The sequence below is a fragment of the Seriola aureovittata genome, chromosome 5 (assembly GCF_021018895.1).
Source record: "Seriola aureovittata isolate HTS-2021-v1 ecotype China chromosome 5, ASM2101889v1, whole genome shotgun sequence".
Taxonomy (NCBI): domain Eukaryota; kingdom Metazoa; phylum Chordata; class Actinopteri; order Carangiformes; family Carangidae; genus Seriola; species Seriola aureovittata.
This window is the reverse complement of record NC_079368.1, coordinates 5604800-5628529: the sequence shown is the minus strand read 5'-3', so window position 1 is coordinate 5628529 and position 23730 is coordinate 5604800. Positions and strand designations below refer to the sequence as shown.

The following is a 23730-nucleotide window of genomic DNA, read 5'->3' as shown; positions in this document are numbered from 1 at the left end:
GGGCTGTCCAGACTTGCATGCTGTAGTCGAATGTAAAGTTTTTTCACCTTTTCATATCTGCATTTCCGACTGATTATTTCGTCTTTCAGTTTCTGTATTTCTCTTTTTTTCCTTTGTGTATCTCTCCTACATGCTCTCCTCCATTTTTGTAGTTTTCTGTAATACAGAAATATTAGTTAGAAGTTCTCGCTCATTTCTGTCTTTTACTTTCTCTCTCTCTCTCTCTCTCTCTCTCTCTCTCTCTCTCTCTCTCTCTCTCTCTCTTTGTGAAGTATGTGTTTGGTGATCCCATTCTGAGAAAGTGGACTCAGACTTTTGGAACATACTGGATGTAATATCGATATATATTAACAGGCTTTGCGATGGATATATATTTATGTAACATATCTACAATATAAACATAAATACATTTGTATGGGTTAAAAATATACATCTATATGAAATTGATCCAATTTCTAAAGTTTTATTCATAACTTTAACATATGTTTTTATTTTATATATTTCATATATGGAAATTCAATGCATCTACATATATTAAATTTGCGTATGTGCGCCAAGGTACTGTGTGAGTCAAACAGGTGATTTGTTGATGGTCCCTAGGTGAGTCTCCTGCGGTGAAATGTGAGGGCTCGGAGCAGAGCCAAGCGTCCTGTCTCGCTGCTGTCACTGGGAGAAACTGAGCGGGGAGACGCCGCTGGATGGACGTCTGAACGTCTGTCTCATATCCAACTTAGAACTGACTTCACCGAGGTAGTCCGACGACGACGCGCAGCGCCTGTTGCTTATATGTGTTGTGCTTCATTTGCCCATGTCCAGGAGTCGACCGTTGACAGCTGCAAGTTAAAGACCATCTGAAACTACAAAGGTTGGTCATTTGTGTGTTTCTAATATATTTATCTGAGTGGCGGTAAAATGCACAGGTTGGGGTTAACACCTTTTCTCTTCCACAGTGTGTTGACTTAATGGGCTTTGACCTGCATTACTACTATAAAGATACCCACGCTCTTCAAAATAACGGTCAAAAATCTTGAAGATTTTCAACATTACGTTTTCCTGCAGCTCTGTCAACTCCTGTTTTGTCAACAAACCTACAAAAAAGCGAAAATAATGACACAAACAATTTAAACTATTCGATGTCTTTTGTGTATTTTCCCGTACAGTACTGTTCCTGATTTACACTGTGTAAATTCATGTTGGAGCTAGAGTCGAGCAGAACACAACAGGTTTTAATTATAAGGCTGTTTGAAAATCAGTTTATAATTTTCTTTGTATGTTAACATTTAATTCAACAGCTTGTTTCATTAAGCATCAGTTCAACTATATAGAAGGAGATAATAATAAGGATATGGTAGACAGCACACACACATATATCAGGGTATAAGTGCACTGATGTGCAATGAAACAGTGGCTGAGGTTCAAGTGCTGATTTAAAGCTGCAATCTTCTAGGAGTAATGGACTTTGTATAAAAAGCAGTACAGCAGGAGGCGATGTGTTAACCTTGTGTTTTGATAAAGACACAGAATATCTTTGGAGGCAATCTGCATTAATTCTGTCAAAAAGATTAAATAATCCCCTGGTCAATTATGATCATGTGACTTGAGCTCCTCACCTATTGAATACAATAGCAAGGGGGAGACACCCTTTAGGGAATGATTCACTAAGGTCCTGTCTGGTTATAACTACACTGATTGTGTGTAAATATAATACATATTACTAATATATATTTGACTCTGTTACATGTAAATTCTGTATGATGGACTCAATGGACATATAGGTCAATGAATTTCAATATATTTTGTTTATTTAATTAAAGAATAAGAGTGATTTCTAAAACTTTTTTATTTTTTGGATTGAAATTATTGTTCAATCCTTTAGGTGCATTATGCAGCTTTCTCATCAGTTTAAAATCAGGTTTTCATTCAAAGGACCGGTGTCCAGCATGAGCTCACTTAAAACACATTTTCACCTTAAGTAACACATTGTCAAAATTAAATAAATACATAAATACTCTACATGTCAGGACCTAGTAAGTAGAAAACTGGTGGAGGGGGCCGTCAACTGTTCCGAAACAAAACGTCACATTGTTGGTAGGTAGCTAAAAAATTGCTCGCTTAACAGTAGGCTACTCGTAATGGCTCGGCAAAGAAGCACAAATTTCTCCTCCTTTCAGAAAAACTTGTTGACCGAGTTAACGGAACAATATGGCCAAATCATAGAAGATGAAAAAACGGACAACAGCACTGTGAAAAAGAAACAGACTGCTTGGCAGCAACTGGCTGACTGTTCTAACGGTTTGACTGTCTCTCTTGCAGTCCGTCCGCACTGCTCTCATATTATGTTCTATTAATTCTCTTTTTTCGCCGTTTTTCGCGTTATGTCAGAGGAGCATATGTAAGTCATTGCTGATCCATCATCATCTGATCCCCAGTGAACAGCAGCAGGAGAAACAAGCGACCCTACCTGACACACCAAGTTACCACGTTAATTATTCAGAGAAGTGGTTTTCTATCAGAGTTCGCCTCACAGCATTCCCACTTGGATTGGTGTTGTGCTGCCGTTCATTCTCTTTGTCCTCTTGTGGGCCCTCATCAGCTTCCAGTCCAAGTCCATCTTTTATGCATGGGAACCTCTTTTGATTAACATTATCCCGAGAAGATAGCCTTCATACGTTTGGTTCTCTAGTAAAGCACAAAGCTGACTGTTGTCGAAGATCCTACTGTCATGTGTCGACCCTGGCCAACGTACCGCGATGTTGGTTATCTCAGATTCTTCATCACACCACTTCCACATTGATCGAGCAGTAACCCTTATGGTTACAGAAGAGCAGAAACAGATGAAAATATCTCTTTTCTGTTTGTTTTTTGTAGAACAGGTGGTTGGATAAAGTTCCTATTGGCCTTTTACTTTTTATTGTACTTGCAGTCACGTCTTTACTTCACCTGGTTCTGTGTCCGGTGCAACCTCTACCGTGGTGTTTGGTGTGTGTGTGTGTGTGTGTGTGTGCTGTGTAGCTTCAGCCCAGCCTCTCCTGGAGAGCAGAGAGAGCAGGGCAGATGACAGAAAAGCAGAGCATTTTTGATTTTGGTGACTAATCACGGCAGCCCTAGAGCTGCAGAAGTCTAATGAGTACCTTGTGTCCGATAAACTGAAGTGAGACCACATCATTACACCAGTCTGGAGGTCTGGCACTGATAAAGCAAGTGGACAAGCTGCTGATGAGCTAAAAATGAGTGCTGCACATGTAGCACTTCTGTATCTCGGAGACTTTTGAAAAGGATGCAGATTACATAACACCACTCCACTCTACTCCAGACCTTTCAAAAACCCAGTTTGATAAATGGAAGCAGCATCTCAAGATTGGACTGTATGACAAACTGAAAACTTCTGAGGGAAGGGATCTTTAGTTAGAAAACAGTGCCAATTGAGAATTCCACTGTCAAATAGGTTACTCTGAAACTCAGGGTTAAGTTTAATAGGTTTAACTAAACAAAAACATTTTTCTTGGCTAGACCTATAGTGGAGAATGTCCCTGACTGACTGACTGACTGACTGACTGATTATATTTCCACGACTGGTCTGCCAAATGCCACGTCACTGAGTTGGAGATTCTGGTGCCTATAGGTTCAATTAGGGGCGTGTTTACAGCCTGCAGTGTTTCCAACTTAGCACAACAGTCGCTTGATTTAGACGCCTTCACTCCAATCTGAACTTTGATTTCATCTAATCTTATTTGTTTCCACCATAATAACATAATTATTCAACGATCCAAGCATCCTAAAGCCACATAAGTGATATATTTTTGACTCTCCGAATCGACACACACACTTCCTCTCAGTGGCTCTCGTCCGATTCTGAGGAGCAGCTTGAAATGTTGCTTGGTTTGTTGCATTCAGCAGCAATTCAGATGTACTAGAAAAACTATATTCTTATTATAGAAGAGAACAAGGGACTAAAAGGTGTCACAGTCTTCTGCAGTTCTGTAGATTTTTTTCTTTTTTAGTTCCAGATGAGTACAAATGATAAACTAAATTACAAGAAGAAAAAATAGCTGCTTTTTACTTAGCTTTGCATCATTTAACTAAACAAATAATTATGAGTTTATTTTTTTGTTTCTATGATAATGATCTATTCAAATTTATATCATTTGAAGTCAGTACACTTCTAGTGCTATATTAATGTCATGCTTTTCCCTCTGAGTTTGACATTTCTAATTTCCAGAGGGAGAACTGGAAATAGACCATCTCAGCTTCATGCCTTGAGGTGTACACCACTTTTAATATTAACAAGCACAGTACATATATGTAAACACATTGCACAAAGTCTGATACAGTCATTTTGCACCAGTGTTTTTCAGACAAATTGATTGTAAAATAAGCTTTTACCTTTTAGAGTAGAAACTCATATTTACATATTCACATTATATTACCCTAAAAACTACCTCTTTTGCTCACCTCTCTTTCTCTTTCATGGATAACCTGAGTGATGGCAAAAAGATAAGGATTACATTTTATGGTTATGTTAAAATAAAATCGTCATCACAAATAATGCGTTTCTCATTAACTATCCAAAAGTTCTATTTACAACCATAAAAAGCAGCAGGATAAGAAACCGAACTAAATGACGTGTTCTGTCTGTCTGTCTGCACAGCGCAGGTCTACACACAACAAACAGCACTTCATTACAATCAGTTGGTCGGAGTGTGGGTGTGCGCCCGTGTTACAAACATGGTTATATGCGATTATATATGTGAAACTGTTGCAGGGAAAATTTAATTTATTATAGATTCAATACTTCAAATTTTAAGTTACTACATTACTGGCTCGTTCTGATGATTGTCTATCGCCAATATCATTGTTTATCGGCACAACCCTAATCAGCGTGCTCCAGAAATTTAACATACACTTCAACTGATACTGGCAAACTGGGAACACGCTGATCCAAACCTACTGCAAATAATTGACTACATATGCCTTACACAACCCCACATAAAATAACCTGAACTACCGCTTGAAGCACAGTGAGGGGCCAGCAAGGTGAAAATGCTCACAATGACAGCGCTAACAGGCTGATGTTTAGAAGCAGTGAAGGAGTCCACGGGGCACGTGTCTATGACGACGCCATGCTTGTTTGTTCCGCCCTCTGCCTGGTTTCAAATCGCACCAGGGGTGTTACAGAAGCTGAGCGTTTTGTCTGGCAGATTTGTTGACTTGCTGATTTGGTCATTTTTCCTTTATTTTTTTGTTTTTCTACCATGAGTAAACAGGCTATGCAGTTAAGTGATTTATTTTTAACTGTTTTGTGTTTATTGTTATTATTTCCTACTTTGTTGTGCGTGGTCTCTATGTCTTACTTTTTATGGCACTGACAAATTACCTACATCCAAACATTGGAAGAGAGCAGCATTAAGAAGTTGTGTTTTTTTACACTGTATTTTGCAAGGTATGACGTTTTAAAACTCATCACATTTTAACTTTGCATTTTAGGAAGTTCTAAAGCAGGGGTGACATGGTTACGGCCCACAGGCCGGACCCGGCCCGATTGAACATCACATCCGGCCCATGGGTTGATATGGGAGAGCTTTTTTTCTTTTTTATTTAATTTTTAAATCTAATGTTTTATTTGTATTTAAATCTAATGTTTTATTTTTTATTTTAATTTTCATGGAACCTGTCAGTTGCATAGACTGTTAAAAAAAAAAAAAAAAAAGGTCAGTTGGTCTGTTGCTGCTTCCCGCCTCAGCTGCTACAGCGCTGCGTATACTGACCAGGATATCTAGTATGCTGACGGCTAAGGTAGACTAGTCCCTAACCTGGGCAAACCCATGTGTCTTATTTGTTCTCAACAAGTGGCTGTAGCAAAGGAGTACAATATCAAAAGACACTATGAGACCCATGCCGAGAAGTACAGCAAGTACACAGGGCAGTAGAGGACTCAAAAGCTAAACGAGCTAGCATCATCCCTACAGAAACAGCAAGCCATATTCTCCAAATGTCGAGATACACATGAAGGTTCGTTTTATTTTTATACATATCTCCTTCAACTCTTCTTGTTATTTTTACTGCACTGACGATATAGCCTACCAGTGAAGGAGACATCGCCCATCCCTAAGCTTAAATTGCTTGCACAAACCTTTTGATCAGCACTCAGCATTTGTTTATTGTTGTTCATTTAAACTAGTATGCACAGAGAGCGTGAGGGGGCGGGCAAGAGAGAGAGAGAGAGAGAGAGTGCGAGCGAGCAAGTGTGAGAGCTAGAGTGAGCTCTGCGGTCTTGGCCATTAGTTCATGTTATTTTTATGTAGGTAATATGTTGTCAAATATGTTCAAACTTAAATAAACTAGCCTACCTATACAGTAGTTATGTCTCGTTGTATTAGTTTGTCCTGGTATTGATGTGATGTGCGTCATTGAATAATTCGCAAATAGATATTCAAATAGTTTGAATATATGTGTTTTTTAGAGGGAATATTCGAATGTCATTTTTGAGCAATTTTGACAGCCCTAGCATGGATAGGACAATGTTACGTTTTCAGAGGTTACTGTAACTTGCTTTAGGCTTCAATGTAATTGTAGGCCTCATTGTGAGGCTATTGTGGTGCCAATGCAATTTCTTTCTGATGTGTAGGCCTTAATGAATAATTTCAAACAGTGATGTTGAGTCAGTGTTTGGTCTTTTCAGTTCGAAAGTGTAATTCGGCCCACAATTTTACCCTGGCATCCCTGCTCTAAAGCCTCCAATTTTACATATATTTAAAAAAAAAAAAAAAAAAAACCATTTTAATAGATTTAAGTAGCTAACAGAAGGGTTATATTTATTTCACAAAGCAAGATTGATGAGTTACTCTACCATGAATGTTTAATAGAAGCTATGCTTCATGACTATTTATCTCTGGATAACTTGATGCATTAAAGTGAAATGTAATTGGATAAAACATCTGACAATTATTTTTGGCAGTTTATTTTTTAGAAAAGTATCCTATATATTTAGTCCTTTTATTTTACTGGGCAAGTCAGTCACTGAGCAAAATAGGGGATTATTTGACATTAATTATTTGCAAATACGGTGTTTATGAATGTGTTTGTTTTCAGATATCATTAACAGAAAGTTAACTAACTGGAAGCTACCACATTGAGCTGGCTGGAAGAGTAGTCTATTGTTTGAACTGCCAGTCCCCTGTGATGGAAGATTTCTCTTCCTCACTTGTGTCAGTTATTAATTCTCCTTTCATGTTCAGCAGCAACTTTATTACCTGTCTCCCAGAGACAGAAATCAAGTACAATCGAGTACAAGAAGAAGTCAGAACAAAGAACAGACACCAAAACACTGGCACTGTTCTGACATCTCAGCCTAGTGCAGCACTCACATATATGCGTCAGAGGCTTCAACGGAGACCATTCTTATGCACTTTGAATGGGGTACCGTCATGCATTGCTGAACTGAATTGTGGTTCTCTTGCTTTGCTTTGCTTGCATTGCTTGTGGTAGAAGTTAAGAAAAGTCCAGCTTTTTAAGCAGCAATGCAAGCCAATCAAATCATGTTCATGCAAATATCGCGAGAGCAGGATCTGTGTAGGTGCAGCCTGGCATTCAACAACATAATGGAGGAGAGGTTGATTATTGCTGTGGGGAATCACCCTGTTCTCTGATCAGAGTTAATCGTACCGTGACACAAGCTGGAGAAGTCATGCTTGGAGAGAGGTGGCAGAGGTAGTTGGTGGTACGTGTTTGTCTGGTTGTGGAGTTTATTTCCCGTGTACTTCCCTTTCCCTCCTGTGTACTTCCCTTTAGCATCACATTGAAATAAATTTTAGAATACAATACAGTAATAATAATTAATGACAGTTACTAAAAGTTATTGAATCACTAGATGTGGTTACCTTTTTACAATATTTCTGATTACTAACTATAATAACAGGAGTCATGTGATGAGGTTTTAGTCTGTTTATTAGCAACACCATTTATTCTTGTCCCTTGTCTGTCGCAGTGGATGTTGACACTGGGGGAAAATGGTTGAGGATTAAGGTCCACTTTTCCATTCTCTCATGGTTGAGGAAGCTGCGGTCCAGTATATGTGGTTCTTTATGCTTCTCATCCATTTCTGGAATTTTTCAGTTTTTCATCTGGCTAATCTCCACTTTCTTTGAAATTCCTACAGTCCACACAAAATGTATTTCATTTAAAAAAAGCCCTAAATTGAGTCGTATCAAGTGCAACATTTCAAAATGAGGTACCAATAGTCTCACAGCTTTAAACTGTTACTGTAAGCACACTGAGCGTCTTTCATATGTTACTTAGACTGTATATCATACAGAATATTGCTTTGTGTCTAATGCACTTGGAGTGGCCGTTACTATGTGGATAGGCCATTGATACAATGTTCATTTTGTAAGAAAAATCTGATCACCCATGTTGTCATGTGGTTTTATGGTCTAATAATAGTGCTTGCACATGTAAATTAGGTAATATACCTTTCTCTATGTGCCAGACATCATAATAGTGTCACAGCCTGCTATGCCTATTTCTCACTCTCCACTCTGCCACACCTCCTAATCAGCTTCACTGTCTTCACCTGTTGCCCCCAGCTTCAATCGATCCCCAATCAGACCATTATATATACATCCCCAGTTCACTCACTCCTTGCCAGATTGTTTTCAGTGTCATGCTTGACTTTCCAGCGATTATCCCCGGACTGACTTCCTGTTTTCGACTCTGCTTGCCATTGACCATCCTGCCCCGTCTCTGCCCCGGTAAATACCATAGCCTTCTGTCCCCGACCATGAGTTCTGCCTGTGCGATTCCTAGTTCCCCTCTGTTCGTCCCTGTGGCTGTTTGGCGTTTTCCAGTTCCCTCGACGACATCTCCAGCCTGCTCCCTAACGCTCGGCACCACCAGCCCCAGCCTTCAGGTCTAAGAACTTTCCCCTGTGTGTGTGCAGTCACCTCGCTCCACTCACCGGACCCCCGGTTCTCCATCCCCGGACCCCATCCTCGACTCCTCATACCCACCTGTGTGTGTTCTCTCTGCTGGTATTTCAATAAAGGTAATTTCCAACTATCCCTCTGTTTGGTTGTGCTGCACGTGGGTCCTATCACATCCCGTTACAGTACAATCTGGCCAGTCATGGACCCAGCACACACCTCCTCAGCACCGAATCGCTTCGAGATAATTGAGAGTGCCCTCCAGCAGCATGAAGCCATGATTGTCACTTCACAAGCTGAAGCAAAACGTTCAGCAGCAGTCCATGAGCAGGCGCTAACAGCTTTAGCCGCCTAGATGCAGCAGCTAATGACCGCCTTGAACCGGGCTCCTGTTCCGGATCCTTCCCCAGCTCCACCGACTCCTGAACCCTCACTGCCCAGTGACATTCCCGAGCCCCGGGTGGGAACCCCAGAAAGATATGCAGGGGACCCTGAGACCTGTGGTCCATTCCTGACGAACTGTTCCCTTTTGTTCCCTCTGCAATCCCTGGCGGCCGGCATCATCTGTCCCTCTTCTTCCCCTGCGGGGGCAGGATTCTTCTTTGTGGAGAAGAAGGACAAGACTCTGAGACCCTGTATAGACTATCGGGGGTTGAATGACATCACTTTTAAGAACCGCTACCCCCTTCCACTCATCTCTTCCGCCTTCGAGCTTCTCCAAGGGGCAACCATATTCACCAAGCTTGATTTCCACAACGCCTATCATCTGGTCCGGATCCGAGAGGGCGATGAATGGAAGATGGCCTTCAACACACCCACTGGTCATAACGAGTATCGCGTCATGCCCTTTGGTTTAACCAACGCCCCCGCCGTGTTCCAAGCCTTGGTGAACGAGTGTTGAACCGCTACGTTTTCGTCTACCTAGATGACATCCTCATCTACAGACAGTCCTGCAACGGCTCCTCGAAAACTCACTCTTTGTTAAGGCCAAGAAGTGTGAGTTCCACGCCTCCACCGTGTCCTTCCTGGGGTACATTGTGGCTGAAGACAGCATACGGATGGATCCGGCGACGGTATCAGTGGTCACCTCCTGGTCAGTCCCTGACTCCCGTAAGCAACTGCAACGTTTCCTGGGATTTGTCAATTTTTACCACCGCTTCATCCGACAATACAGCAGCATCGCCGCTCCCCTCACTGCACTTACCTCCTCCAAGATGCCCTTCAGCTGGAACCCTTCCGCCGAGCAGGCTTTCCTCACCCTCAAGGCCCAGTTCACATTGGCCCCCATCCTTCAAGTACCAGATCCCGAGTGACAGTTTGTTGTGGAGGTGGACGCCTCCGACGTGGGATTGGGGGCTATCCTATCCCAGCGTGCAACCTCGGACCAGAAAATTCACCCCTGCGCCTTTTTCTCTCTGCGTCTGTCCCCTGCCAAGAGAAATTATGACATCGGCAACCGGGAGCTCCTGGCTGTCAAGCTGGCATTAGAGGAGTTGCGGCACTGGCTTGAGGGGACCAAGCAACCTTTTCTAATATGGACTGACCATAAGAACCTTGAGTACATCCGTACGGCCAAGAGAATTAACTCCCGTCAGGCCCGGTGGTCCCTTTTCTTCACCCGCTTCAACTTCTCCCTCTCCTAATGTCCTAGGTCCTACAACATCAAGCCTGACGCCTTGTCACGCCAGTTCCAGGGAGAAACAGACTCTGCCTCGGGGCCCGACCTGATCCTCCCTGCTCCCTGCGTTGTCGCCACCCTTACCTGGGGAAATCGAGGAGAGGGTGAGGTACACCACCGAGGGTCAGCCTGGACCCAGCGCTTGCCCCCCGAACCGCCTGTTTGTTCCTCCAGCCCTGAGGTCTGAGGTGCTTCAGTGGGTCCATGCTTCCAAGCTCACCTGTCATCCTGGGATTCGGAGAACATGGGACGTCCTCCGTCAACGGTTCTGGTGGGCCACCCTGGAGGAGGACACACAGGAATTTGTGAATGCTTGCCCTGTCTGCAATCAGCACAAGCCCTTGCATCAGGCTCCATCTGGTCTTCTGCAGCCCCTGCCAGTGCCTCATTGCACATGGTCTCACATCTCTCTGGACTTCGTCACTGGTTTGCCCCCCTCAGATGGCAACACAGTTATCCTCATGGTGGTGGACAGGTTCAGCAAGATGGCCCACTTTGTGCCCCTGGCCAAACTGCCATCGGCCAAGGAAACTGCCCAGCTGGTCCTGCTCCACGTCTTCCGCCTGCATGGTCTCCCTGTCGATGTGGTGTCCAACCAAGGGCCCCAGTTCTCCTCGGTTTTTTGGAGGGAGTTTTGCATTCTGATGGGAGCCACTGCCAGTCTCTCCTCCAGGTTCCATCCCACCTTCCATGTGTCCAGAGTGAAGCCGGTCAGAGAGAGTCCGTTGGTGCCCACTATTCCGCCTCCACCTCCCCCTCAGCTCATCGATGGTGGTCCAGCCTTCTCCGTCCAACGCTTGGTGCGCTCTCATCGCTGTGGCCGTGGGGTCCAGTATCTGGTCGACTGGGAGGGTTATGGTACTGAAGAAAGGTCCTGGATACCGGCTTGTCACATCCTTGATCCTCGCATCATCGCTGATTTCCACCAGTGTCACCCAGACCAGCCCAGTAGGACATCAGCTCCCCCTAGGAACCTTCATCGGAGAATCCTCCCGGCTCTTCCACCCATCACCCCCAATGAGGAGGAGCCTTCCGTCACCAGAGAGGGGCCGTCATCAGACAGCGGGGGAAAGGTTGATGGTGATGGTCAGTGACAATGCATTCAAGAGTCACACTATGTGCATCCAACAATGCCAGGCTCCTCTTCAGGCCCTCTTTCTCCATGTGGTAGCCACCACCTACCTCATGACCCGATGCCATTCTCCTTTTGACCTCAAACAATATCAAACAACTGTATATACCTGGAGAGTCAGCCCTCAAGTCACCACCAGCTGTTACTTTGTCCTCCTTACTGAGCTGCTGCAGCATCTCACCCTGTGATGTTTTCCAATGGTGAATGACTGCAGGCTCGATGAAGGTTCTGGCATGGCGGTGAAAAGTGTCATATTGGAATACCTGCAGCTGCATTGCCTTGAAGACCCGTTAGATAAAAAGCACACAAAAAGTATTTGTAGTAATGTTGCCTGTAATTGCATCTGAATTAACTTTCATAGAGACAAAAATATTACATGCCATATCAAGAGACTCTAAGGGAATATAGTTGTTCGTCATTTACCCTTTCAATTTTGAAGAAAGATGCTCCACTCAAGTACACAGCTACAGAAAGGTGGACATTCCCAACTGGAGTGCTTCCCGTAACACCCGGGCTATTCCAGTGTCTGTAGAACTCACAATGGGGACACCGGTGCTCCACAGACAAGAAAGTGCCCAGCCTTCGTGTCACACATTACACACCCACGTGCAAACAGGACACACAGTATACAACTCCATGATGCAGTTCTCGTACATTATGTATTTTTTGATCTTGTGGGTGGGAGGGGATGAGTCATCTCTATAGAAAAAAGAAACATGTTAGGAGCAGTTAAACATGTTGAGTTCTCTTCAGCAGTGTACTTGGCACCCTCTCACTCTTCCCTATAAGTCTATAATTTTCACACACACACACACACACACACACACACAGTCATCATCATCATCATCATCATCATCATCACACAGATGCATTAGAGACAAACCTGTTGACTCTGTCAATGCTGTAACAGAGTCTCAGGGTCATACGTAAAATGCAGCACTTGTGAAGCTGCCACTGAAGAGCTGCGCTGTAAATGAGTCCTTCAATTTTGTACCTCTGTTGTACATCCAATACAGTGCATGTGATCAAAGCTAAGTCTGAGAGCACACGTACACACACATACACACACAAACACACATAAATCATTGACATAATGCATTCTAGCCTTGGGGTATTAAATTAAAATACCAGTTTAACAAAATTTCCTCAAGCAAAGGTTTGGTATGTTGGACTGGGAGAGGGGGAGGATGAACTGGAGGGATAAACATTTCTAATAACAGTTAAACGGTATGGCTTTTCTTGTTTTAAGGAAAATAAGGGCTGTAATAACTACATTACAGAGAGCTTTTGAAAAAAGTACATCTTAAAATAAAGTGCTTAATGCTTTTAGAAAAAAAGCATAAAAATGTAGATTGAGTTTCCCGTTTTCGTCACTTGTGTTAACCATTTTTGCTATAAACAATCACAACACATCTTATTTCAGCACTTCCTTTCCCCTTTCTTCCCCCTCTTATATCCCACTCCCCCATTTTCCCCACTTATTTGCCTGGTCTCTCCCCTGTGCTCTGTCAAAATGTAATAATGCTCAATAATTTATAGTAATAATAATTTATGGGTTTGTATAGGATGCCATCTGGATCCCATTAGTGACCTTGGCCCTTACTGCAACCTTAACCATCAAAACTGAATGTCTAACCCGAATGAAAGTCTTGACCCTCAAAAAGCCATTTAAACTTGTGGGGTCCAGCATTTTGGTCCCCACAAAGCTGTTGCACCCCACAAGTATAGTGGGTTCCCTGTTTTTGCATCCCACGAATAGTAAAACAAGTCCACCTACTTCTGAGGGGCTGGATAACAGACAGAATTAGGTAAATAAGTTTTTTTTTAACTGTGAATCACTCAAGGCTACTCAAGTAGAGTCCCAGAATAAAATGCAAGCTGGATAACATTTATCCAACAGTCTTCTTTTGCTCTTTTATTGTCACATTTGTTGTTCATTACCATAACCAACTGTTTAAGTGTGTAACAGCATGTAACAGTGTGTAAGATGTCATAGGGTTGTACCTGTCTCTTTCATTTATTGTAGGTCCTGTCAGTCTTTGAGGTGAACTTAGCAAGCCGAGCTAGTTTCCAGCTGAAGTAAAAATGCAAGATGGAAAAATAATTGAATGTGGTGATGCAATAATGTTGTTGTTGTTGAAGTGGGATACTGGGGACAGATCTAGCAGAGCTAGTAGAACATCTTACAGACAGTTATCTGAGTCCTTCTCACCTCTTGGGTTATCAGACTGAGGATGAGAGGCAAAGACCCACAGTTTATAGCAGTGGTTCCCAAACTTTCTCTTGCATGCCCCACTCAGAAGCTGAAGAAAGTTCACCCCGCCAGCTGATGCTCAGTCGAAGACATGGAAATAAAGGAGCAAGCAATGTTCTTGTATTGCAGAGCTAGTCAGACCCATATATAGATATGACAAGAAAAAACGGAAGATCCAACATAACAAATTATGGTTGCTTAGCTTACATACTTGGAATAACAAGTCAGAGGTTAGAGTTATGCTTTAATGTTCGTATTTTTCAGTAGTATGATCAGGTTTAATGTTACAATGGATGTGCTGGACATGAGCAAGACTTTGTTTAAAAGCTATCTGTAACCCCATAGCAATTGGAAATTGGGTTACATTACTAAGCTAAGTAGCCAAGCATACTAATGTTGCAGCTTATGTTAGCGCACGTTAACACATTGTTCAATTCATTCCTTACTCTGTAGCTCTTGTGTTTTTGGTTTTGAGGAGTATAGAAAAGAAGAAACTACAATCTTAACTCTTGAAATGCAGAGTGTAGCTTTTACTACAGCTTCATGCACATCACCGCATCCAGATTAGATCCAAAGCTTGGATTGGACAATCACTGATCAGGGGAGAGGTTTAGTGAATGGTCATTTGAAATAGCACATATTTTCCAAATGAGAAATCCTTGCTGAATAAAATGTCATTTATAAATTTTTCTGTCTGAACTTGAAATTATATCTTTTTGTCACTGTTTGATTTCCCCTGCACTGTTGTTTCATTCAAAGGATGGAGATATTGGAGAACATGAGCGAGGAAGGAATGGAGATGGAGGGATCAGCCACTGCAGCGTACCCTAAAAACACCAGCCTAGATGGTGCAACCAACGTCACCAACGTTACCTTTTTCCCCTACTATCAGCACTCTCTCTATGTGGCAGCATGCTACATCCTGGCCTACTTCTTCATCTTCCTGCTGTGTATGGTAGGGAACATCCTGGTGTGTTTGATTGTACTGGAGAACCGTCGTATGCGCACAGTCACCAACCTCTTCATCCTCAACCTGGCTATCAGTGACCTACTTGTGGGCATCTTCTGCATCCCTACAACACTGGTGGACAACCTCATCACAGGTAACACCCTGCCATAAGTCTTCAATTCTGCCACAACTCCTTGCTTTAACCAGTTTGTTGCAGGAAAGTCAGTTCTCAGAGTTCTTTGGAAGACACAGGATTTCACCTGTAACTAGCACAACTGCGACACTTAATGTCTGTATATAAAACATCATCCCAGGCAGTGGCTGCTCACAGTAGTAGTGTTGACATTCTTTCATATGATTTGTGGTATGGCTGCAAAGCTACAAATCAGAAATCAGCGTTAACATTTTTAATTCACTGAAGTAAAAACATGAAGTTTCTGCTCCTAGAATAACACCTGAGACAGAAAACAGTGGTGTATGGAACAGCACTAATAATTACTAATTACATTGCATTACTACAAGTGTTAGTAATCATCAAGTTCAAGTACCTCCACAAAGAGAATGGCACCAAGTTTGAGACATAGGAGGCCACATTGAGCTCACAGTTCTGTTTATTAGTAAGCGCTACTGTCTCCCATAGCTCATTTCAACTAATATGGACATGTTATCAAACTATTCATATTGTATTTTCTCCTAGTGCAATTACAAGACCACACATTACATCCTCACATAAAGGAGTAGGAATCAGCATGAAGAGGAACCCGCTACTGCATGAGACAGTAAAAAACACAGCGACAGTCTTTACAGAGAGACCAGGGGGATATTCAAGAGAGCATTTAGTGAAAACTCTGCTCACTGTCAGGTTTTCAAACCCTGAGTTTCTGATTCGGCATGTCATTTTCTCATTCATACTGTCCATATGTAAGTACAAATTGGATCAGATTTCATTAAAAGAAGTTGGGAGAAGATTAAAATCCTTGCCTTTATTAACGTTACCTCTTTTATGATCAATCAGCGATCAGTGTGAGGACAGAGAGAGAGATCACTGACATTCAATTATTAGCCTACACATTGTGGCTTCATCCTTAGCTCAGATTAAAATCTATTCAATGTCCGTCTTTGTAACACTGAGACTCTGTGGACTTAATACAACTGTCAGACTGTCACTCAGTTTCTTTGCACTCAATCATTTACTATGAATTCATTCATTCAGTTAAAAAGAAATCTGTGTGAAGCTTTAGACTCAAACTGAATGAATAATAATCATTTCTCATGTTATGACTTTCCTATCATAACTATCATATGGTAGATACATAGATGTAGATAATGTAATATTTCTGATAGAGGACAACAGTAGTGTAGCTTAACATACTGTCTAAAAAGACAATGCTAAACCTTCTTTTTCAATATAAATATGCAATATGCATCATTAGTTGATACCTGAGGCCTGTACTACGAAGCAGGATTCGAGGTTATCAAGTTAACTTCAGGTTTAACTCTGGATTTTCAGTCCTACGACTGTGGTTCACTTGTTACTGGGGTAACTCACCATGGTAACATAAGCCACGTTTCTTTTGAGGATCTATGTGCGTTTCGACCGCTGGAACCAGGGTCAATTAATTTAGTTCTGGGGGAATTGATCAACCCCCAAAAAGGTGCCTGGTCGGGGGGTAGTACTTTCCAAAGGTTCAGGAACTTTGGGGGTTGTGGTCTGCTGAACATTTCTGACTGGTGCTGCATTTTATTTCACCCGCCACCAAGCGAGAGAACACATTTTCCACAACGCGAAACAGGTCCGCGAGAAGTAAAAAAAAACTGAAAGAGGATTTCAAAAAAATAAAGAACCACAGCAACTGGAGTGGCTAGGGTTGCCACCCGTCATGTATAATACAGGATCGTCTCGTATTTTAAAATAAAATGCTGCGTCCTGTATTGAATATATATGGGACACAGTTTGTCCTGTATTTTCATTCATGTTATGTCCTCAAAGTGCTGTGAATGATGTAATGTCAAGTAATAATTTTGCATAATCTTCCCAGGACTTTAGGCCACACTGGAAACACAGACAACAATGGGCCACAGGAACCTTATAGTTCCTGAAGGAAAGTACCCTAAAGAACTTTTGGTTCCAGGTACTTTTTGGTCAAAACACGGCTTTAGGCAGAACTCCTAACCTGCTCCAGCGCAGCTTAACTTCTGAGTCATCATTCCTACAGGATCCCGACAGGAACAAAAGGGTTCACAATTACATGATAAATAACAACGAGCAGTAGACACGTATATAAATCAGTAGAATAATTTTGCTGTTCCAGACCAGAATGTGTCCACTAACATTTTCAAACAGAGCTTCTAACAAACAGAGCAGAGTTTACCATAGCATTATTTTAATTCCTAATTTTTCTGTTGCTTGATAATGGTCTGACAAACCGTAGTTCACTTACCAACGTTCTAAAATAACTCTTAAGTCTTGCTCAGGAGTAATTAATTAAGTCACCTGGAAAAGTGGGGTTAACAACATTAACACTCATGCTTCGAAATGCGTATACTTATCACATCAAATACAATCCACGCAATCCAGGGACACAAGGCACCTGCACATAAGTGACAGATTGATCACAGTGGAATTTTTTAATACTTATGGTCTTGAATGAGGCAAGTAAGGCAAAGAGGAAGAAGCTTGTTCACCTGGGTGCTTTTATAGGCGGCAAGCCAAGCCTCTTAAAGTCAGTCACATGACTTTGTTGACATAAGGTCTTGAGGATAGGTAGTAGGATGGCATCATTCAAGGTAAAAGACCATGGTGACGGTCTGATTGAGGTCGTTTGTTCATCATCAGACTGAAGAGCGAAAATACACAGTGAGAAACTTAATTATAATTCATATATCCATAGCCTGACTTTAATATTAACTATATTTAGAAATATATTTTTTTTATTCCAGTCATGTGATCACTGACAAGTCCTTTTAACTTTTACAACTAATGTCGCTTGTAGTGAACTGACTTCTGTCACTTGCAAGTTGCATGTCGCAACATAATCACCACTTTGATCCTGTCAGCTTGTTGAAAATTGGGGGGGTGTTGATCTAGCGCTTGAACACATGATTAGTCATTCCTCAACAACTGTTGTGAATTGATGTGACCACCAGAGGTTTAGCGTAAGTGATAATAGATTATACTTTGTCATTATGGAGGTGTAATGCATGCATTTGACCATAGACTATACATACCTGTAATAGGCCCCTGGAAAGGTGCTGCTATTTCAGCACCATGGATAGCATCGCAACAGATATACATTCAGTAATCGCCTTGTAACAAATTATCACTTGTGTGTATGTCCAAAACATGGCAAAACAACACATAGGGCCAAGCAGTTAAGTGAGAAGGAGGTAGATGTCATTGAGAATGGCTTTATTGCTCACATTGGGCTGTTTATAAAGCCACTGAATAAACCCTGATCAATATTCATATTTTCTTATTGCTTTATTCCTGTGTATCTGTTCGTTCTCAACACACAGTATATGTTTAATATTTAGACACATTGTGTAGTCTCACAACTTGGCTTTATTTGCATATTTTTCATAAAATACAAACATATCAGTTTAATATTAACCAATGGAAACAGTGAAGCATGTTAATAATGTCAGTGAGGTTTTTATGAGGTCTAGATGAGCCCTCATGCTCTCTGCTCCTATCATGCCTTGCACTGTCAGAGTGAATGTGGTGATGGTTGATTAACCTTAGTCGCAAGCACAGGAGCTGAAGATAACAGGTTCCTCACTAGGTCAGATAACTGTTGACAATTTGGAGACGGTAATAAGCAGTCATCCCCAGGAAATGCTACAACTGCCACAGGGAATAGGGAATGTTCGTATTGCCAGAATGGAAAAAACTTCCCCTTGCCCTTATCCAAATAGGTTACTGTAGCTTTTGCAACCTCACATGTGGACAGGTTGATAGTCAAACGGGTCCAAACCAGTCTGTCAAATAGAGCCTCTTAAGGTGTTATTCCCATGTGTCATTACAAATCTCCACACCATCCAAATAAACAGCACAACCCTCCAACCCACACACAACTTTGCTCATTAACCTCTGAAATGTGGCTGGGGCATTTCACAGCCCAGATGGCATTACTGTGTAAGATTACAGGCCTGATGATATCTCTGGCTCTTTTATAAAGGGGAACCTGCCAGTAATCCTTAAGAAGATCAAACTTGCCGCCATATTTGGCTGCCCCCACCTGATCAACATAATCTTCCATCCTTGGCAGAGGAAAGGACTCTGGCTTTGTCACTGCATTAACCCTTTGGATATCAGTGCAGGGCCTATGTGTTGAGTCAGGTTTACTAACCAAGAGACAGGGAGAGGCCCAACTAGATAAAGAAAGGTCCAGCAAAACCATTTTGCAACATGCATGAAACTTAAACTGAGTCTAGTATTTTTCACGTTTCTTGAGAAATCTGGTTGAACCACTGAGTGATGGGCTTAGCATCTCCCACATCAACATCATGTTCTATTACATTATTGTAAGTATAAAGTCTGAGAACAGACATGATTGCACTTTTCTAGAGTTTCTGAATTCTTCAGTCATGGTTGCAATACCCCATTCAGACCTTTCCTCCTCTTCCTCAAGTGCTGGCTGACATACAATTATTTGTTATCAGAGCTGGACAATTTTCTGGGATTTGTCCCAAAGATACACTTGTGTGTCAACACATATTCCACAGACAGCACTGCAGCCTCACAAGGACATGTGACTTTTTGTTGATTGATATAAAGTCACACCAACTCCTAATGAAGCACTCCCCATCCCAACAACCTGGAAATTGGTCTTGAGGCTGAGAGACCATCAGCCCTTTACAGGTGTATTTCACCTACTACTATCACTGAAACATACACGAAACAACAACTGTTCTCCCTTCTTTCACTGCTGCTCATTGTCAAATGTAACTGAAACTGATCAATGATTTTTATATATTTTGTGGCTCTGTGGCTCACATCAACGTACCTTCAGTTACACCCTTTTGAAATTAGATCAGGGGGCGTCGTGTAGCGTAGTGGTTTAAGCAGGCGCCCCATGTGTAGAAGCTACAGTCCTCGCTGCAGTCGGCCCCGGTTCGAATCCCGCATCGGACGGCCTTTCACTGCATGTCATTCCCCCTCTCTCTGCCTCCCCGTTTCCTGTCACTCTCCACTGTGCTGTCCATTAAAGGCATAAAAGCCCAAAAAAAAAAAAAAAATTAGATCGGGTCAAGATAGAATAATATTAATTCCTGATTTTGCTTCATTTTTCATCTTGATGATTATCTGATATTGCATTTAACCTGTATTAGTTAGTAGTTGATAAATCTCTGTATTTAGACTCAGTCGTTGTCCTGTTGTGTTCCTTTGAAGTAGAAATTTGAGATCCACTGAATCAAGAAATCATCCATCCATCCATTATCTATACCGCTTATCCTTATAGGGTCACAGGGGGGCTGGAGTCAATCCCAGCTGACATTGGACGAGGGCGGTTTACAACCTGGACAGGTCGTTAGTCTATCACAGGGCTGACGTATAGAGACAAACATGCACACATTCACACCTATGGGCACTTAGACGCATAGGGCTTTTTAGACTCACCAACTAACCTGTTGTGTATGTCTTTGGACTGTCAAGTCAAGTCCGTTTTTATTTGTATAGTGACAATTCACAACATAAGTTATCTCAAGGCACTTTCCACATAGAGCAGGTCTAGACCTTCTCTTCAAATATTATTTACAGAGACTCAACAATACACACCAAGAGCAGCACCAGGTGACAGTAAGAGGAAGAGCGGCTTATTAATTCATGTTAGTCAATGTTTAGTGTTTCTGCCCACCACATCCAATATTCACTCTCTTTTTAGCTAGTTTAACACTGTTCTGCCACTGATACTGAACCACTGATAACACAAATACACTGATCAGAGCAGCTTTAATTAAAATTTTAGTGCCATCTTCATTAATGATTTAAGTTCACTCATTTGTTGTTTTGTTTCATTTATGAATGATTTTTTTTTTTAAACAAGCTTGTTCTGTTTATATTTTTCTTTTTTGTAATAAAAATCTAATTAAAATAATCTATTATACAATTATTACTGATTCCATAATGATTTGAGGAATTTTTGTATTTTTTTTGTTTGTATTTATTTCTTTATTGTCTTTGCAAACTCAATTACCCACCTATGGGTACCATATTATAGTTACACAATACACAATACATCAATTTAAACATGAAAGCAAATTATAGTGTGGAAGAAATGGCTGAGTCAATCGTAAGTTGTTATTTCTGGGGAAATTTTTCTTAATTTGCTTATTTAATGGTCTGCCTCCTTGAGAAGTTGATCTTGGTGATGATTACTCTGTAAAAGAAACTTATTGGGCTGTATTATGCAGTAGTGATGTACAGGGTCAACCCATAGCCCATGGGTTGGATGGGTACAGGTAAGCTTACTACAAAATAGCATATGTTCAGGCAGGTTGTGTCAAAAAGTGACAAAGAAGCATTCCAAGTTATAAACAACTTAGAGAAACATTGTGTGCAATAGGCTGCGCTCCACCCCATCACACACACACCTGTGCAAATATATTGGCAGTCGCCAGTTGTTGGTCTGACGGTGGCTGGTTGGAAAATTAACATGTTGCCAAACCCTATCACTATGGCATCATAGAAATGTTAAGTGAAGTGAGTCTGCTTCATACTTAGTGACCTCATTTGGTTTTAAGACCAAAAATGTAAATGTGGAACTATACCATTAAAGATTATGTTAGCTTTTACAGGGAGAAAGGGTGGTTAGTGTGGTTTAGTTTCCAGTCTTTTTAATGTATCGTTTGGGAGAATAAGCTTCACCCACAATTCAACCTCAAAGTGAATTTTTTAAATGTGTAATATTCTGGTAGCATCTGCCCAAAGGTGCTGCAGCCTGCTGATTGCCACCAGTCATATGACTGATGGGTGCTGCTGGAGGCTGAAAAGATATTCATTCGATGAATCTTTTGGTTTCTATAGAAACAGATGTCACAGAGAGACACATTGGGATGGAGCCACCTACAGCAGGTGTGCAGTGGGATGAGTGATTTCTGACTTACTCAAAGCAACTACCATCGCTGTGGTGAACTAAATACAGTGACAAGAGAAAGTATGTGAAACCTTTGAATGACCTGGTTTTCTGAATTAATTATTCATATAATGTAAACCAATCTTCATCTAAGTCACAAGTATAGACAGAGACAATGTGCTTAAACTAATAACACATTAACAATTATAATCCTCTGTGTCTTTATTGAGCTCATCCATTAAACATTCACAGTGCTGGTGAAAAAAGTTTGACCCAGAAATGTACCGAACAGAACCAGACCACTCTATTACTTGAAAGCTGGGACTCCAACCCATGCCAGCAGAGAAATGCCAGACGCCAAGCCAAACCAGATTCATCTATTATTTGAAAGGTGGTTCCGGACCCATACAGAAACGATAAATGTCATTATCCCAACCCAAACACTATATGTGTGAGTGACATTAATTTCACTGCATTAGCACTGAGATTATGGCTTGAATACTACTCGACTGAGTGTTTGTCATTTCTTTTCCAACAGGTTGGCCATTTTCCAATACTGTGTGCAAGATGAGTGGCTTTGTGCAGGGCGTGTCAGTGTCTGCATCAGTCTTCACCCTGGTGGCCATTTCTGTGGAAAGGTTAGTAAATGCTGTGATACTTAATATCAGTTAGAACTGGTGCTGTGGTTAGTGGCAATGCTCTTCTTATGTACCACAGGTTTCGCTGTATAGTGTACCCTCTACAGCCCAAGCCGACTGTACTCGTTGCCAAGGCAGCCATCGTCTTTATCTGGTTGCTAGCAGTGGTGATCATGTGTCCTGCTGCAGTGGCACTGACTGTGGAGCAATTTCCTTCCCACTACATGGTATACAATGATGACTTCAACGACACAGTCTCCCTGTACACCTGCTACGAAAACTTTGACAACCCTCATATGAGAAAGGTCTACACAACAGTTCTGTTTGCTCACATCTACCTGGTGCCCCTTACTGTTATCACCATCATGTACGGAAGCATCGGAGTCAAACTTTGTTCCTATGTGGTTGCAAACAGAGAGCCACAGTTGGCGAATGCAGTCCAGCTGGGAGGTAGAAGGGGGGGCCTGCCAATGATATCACAGAAAAAGATCAAGGTGATAAAGATGCTCATCGTGGTGGCTTTGCTTTTCATGCTGTCTTGGTTGCCACTCTGGACCCTAATGATGATGACGGATTATGCAGGCTTGGACAGCGACCAGCTGGACCTTCTGACCAGCTACATCTTCCCCTTTGCTCACTGGCTGGCTTTCTCGAACTCCAGTGTCAACCCCATCATTTATGGCTACTACAATGAAAACTTTAAGAGGGGCTTCCAGGCGGTTTGCAAATCCAGGCCCCTCTGTTGCCTCATGCAGTGTAAGCTGTTGAGAATGATTTCCAGGTGGGGCAGGAAAGGAAGGTCTGTGCAAGAGCCTTGTGGGGGTACTGACTTTAGAAATGCCACTAGCCATCACAACCGCCTTGTCTTGGGGCTGAGAAATCGGGTCCATAACGACAACAAGCTGACTGAAACAGTGGAGGTGAACAGGAATGCAAGGGTGGGGTGTGCAATGGTCCACTCGGAGAGAAGTCTTTTAGATAGAGGGTTGGAAATGGCAGCTGTACCTAAGAAAGGCAGTAATGGTGAAGAGTCAGAAAGGGCTAGTTCACTGGCAGTTTCAGTGTATCAGGCATGGGATAACTAA

At 41.9% G+C, this 23730-nt stretch overlaps 1 protein-coding gene across 1 annotated transcript; it reads left to right on the top strand.

Annotated features, from left to right (window-relative positions):
* The first annotated feature begins 615 nt into the window (after positions 1–615).
* npffr1l2 (neuropeptide FF receptor 1 like 2) lies at positions 616–23730 on the top strand. Its single transcript, XM_056376848.1, has 4 exons — positions 616–865; positions 14742–15085; positions 22546–22645; positions 22725–23730. The coding sequence occupies exons 2-4, from the start codon at positions 14743–14745 to the stop codon at positions 23728–23730; spliced, it is 1449 nt and encodes a 482-aa protein (XP_056232823.1). The 5' UTR covers positions 616–865; position 14742.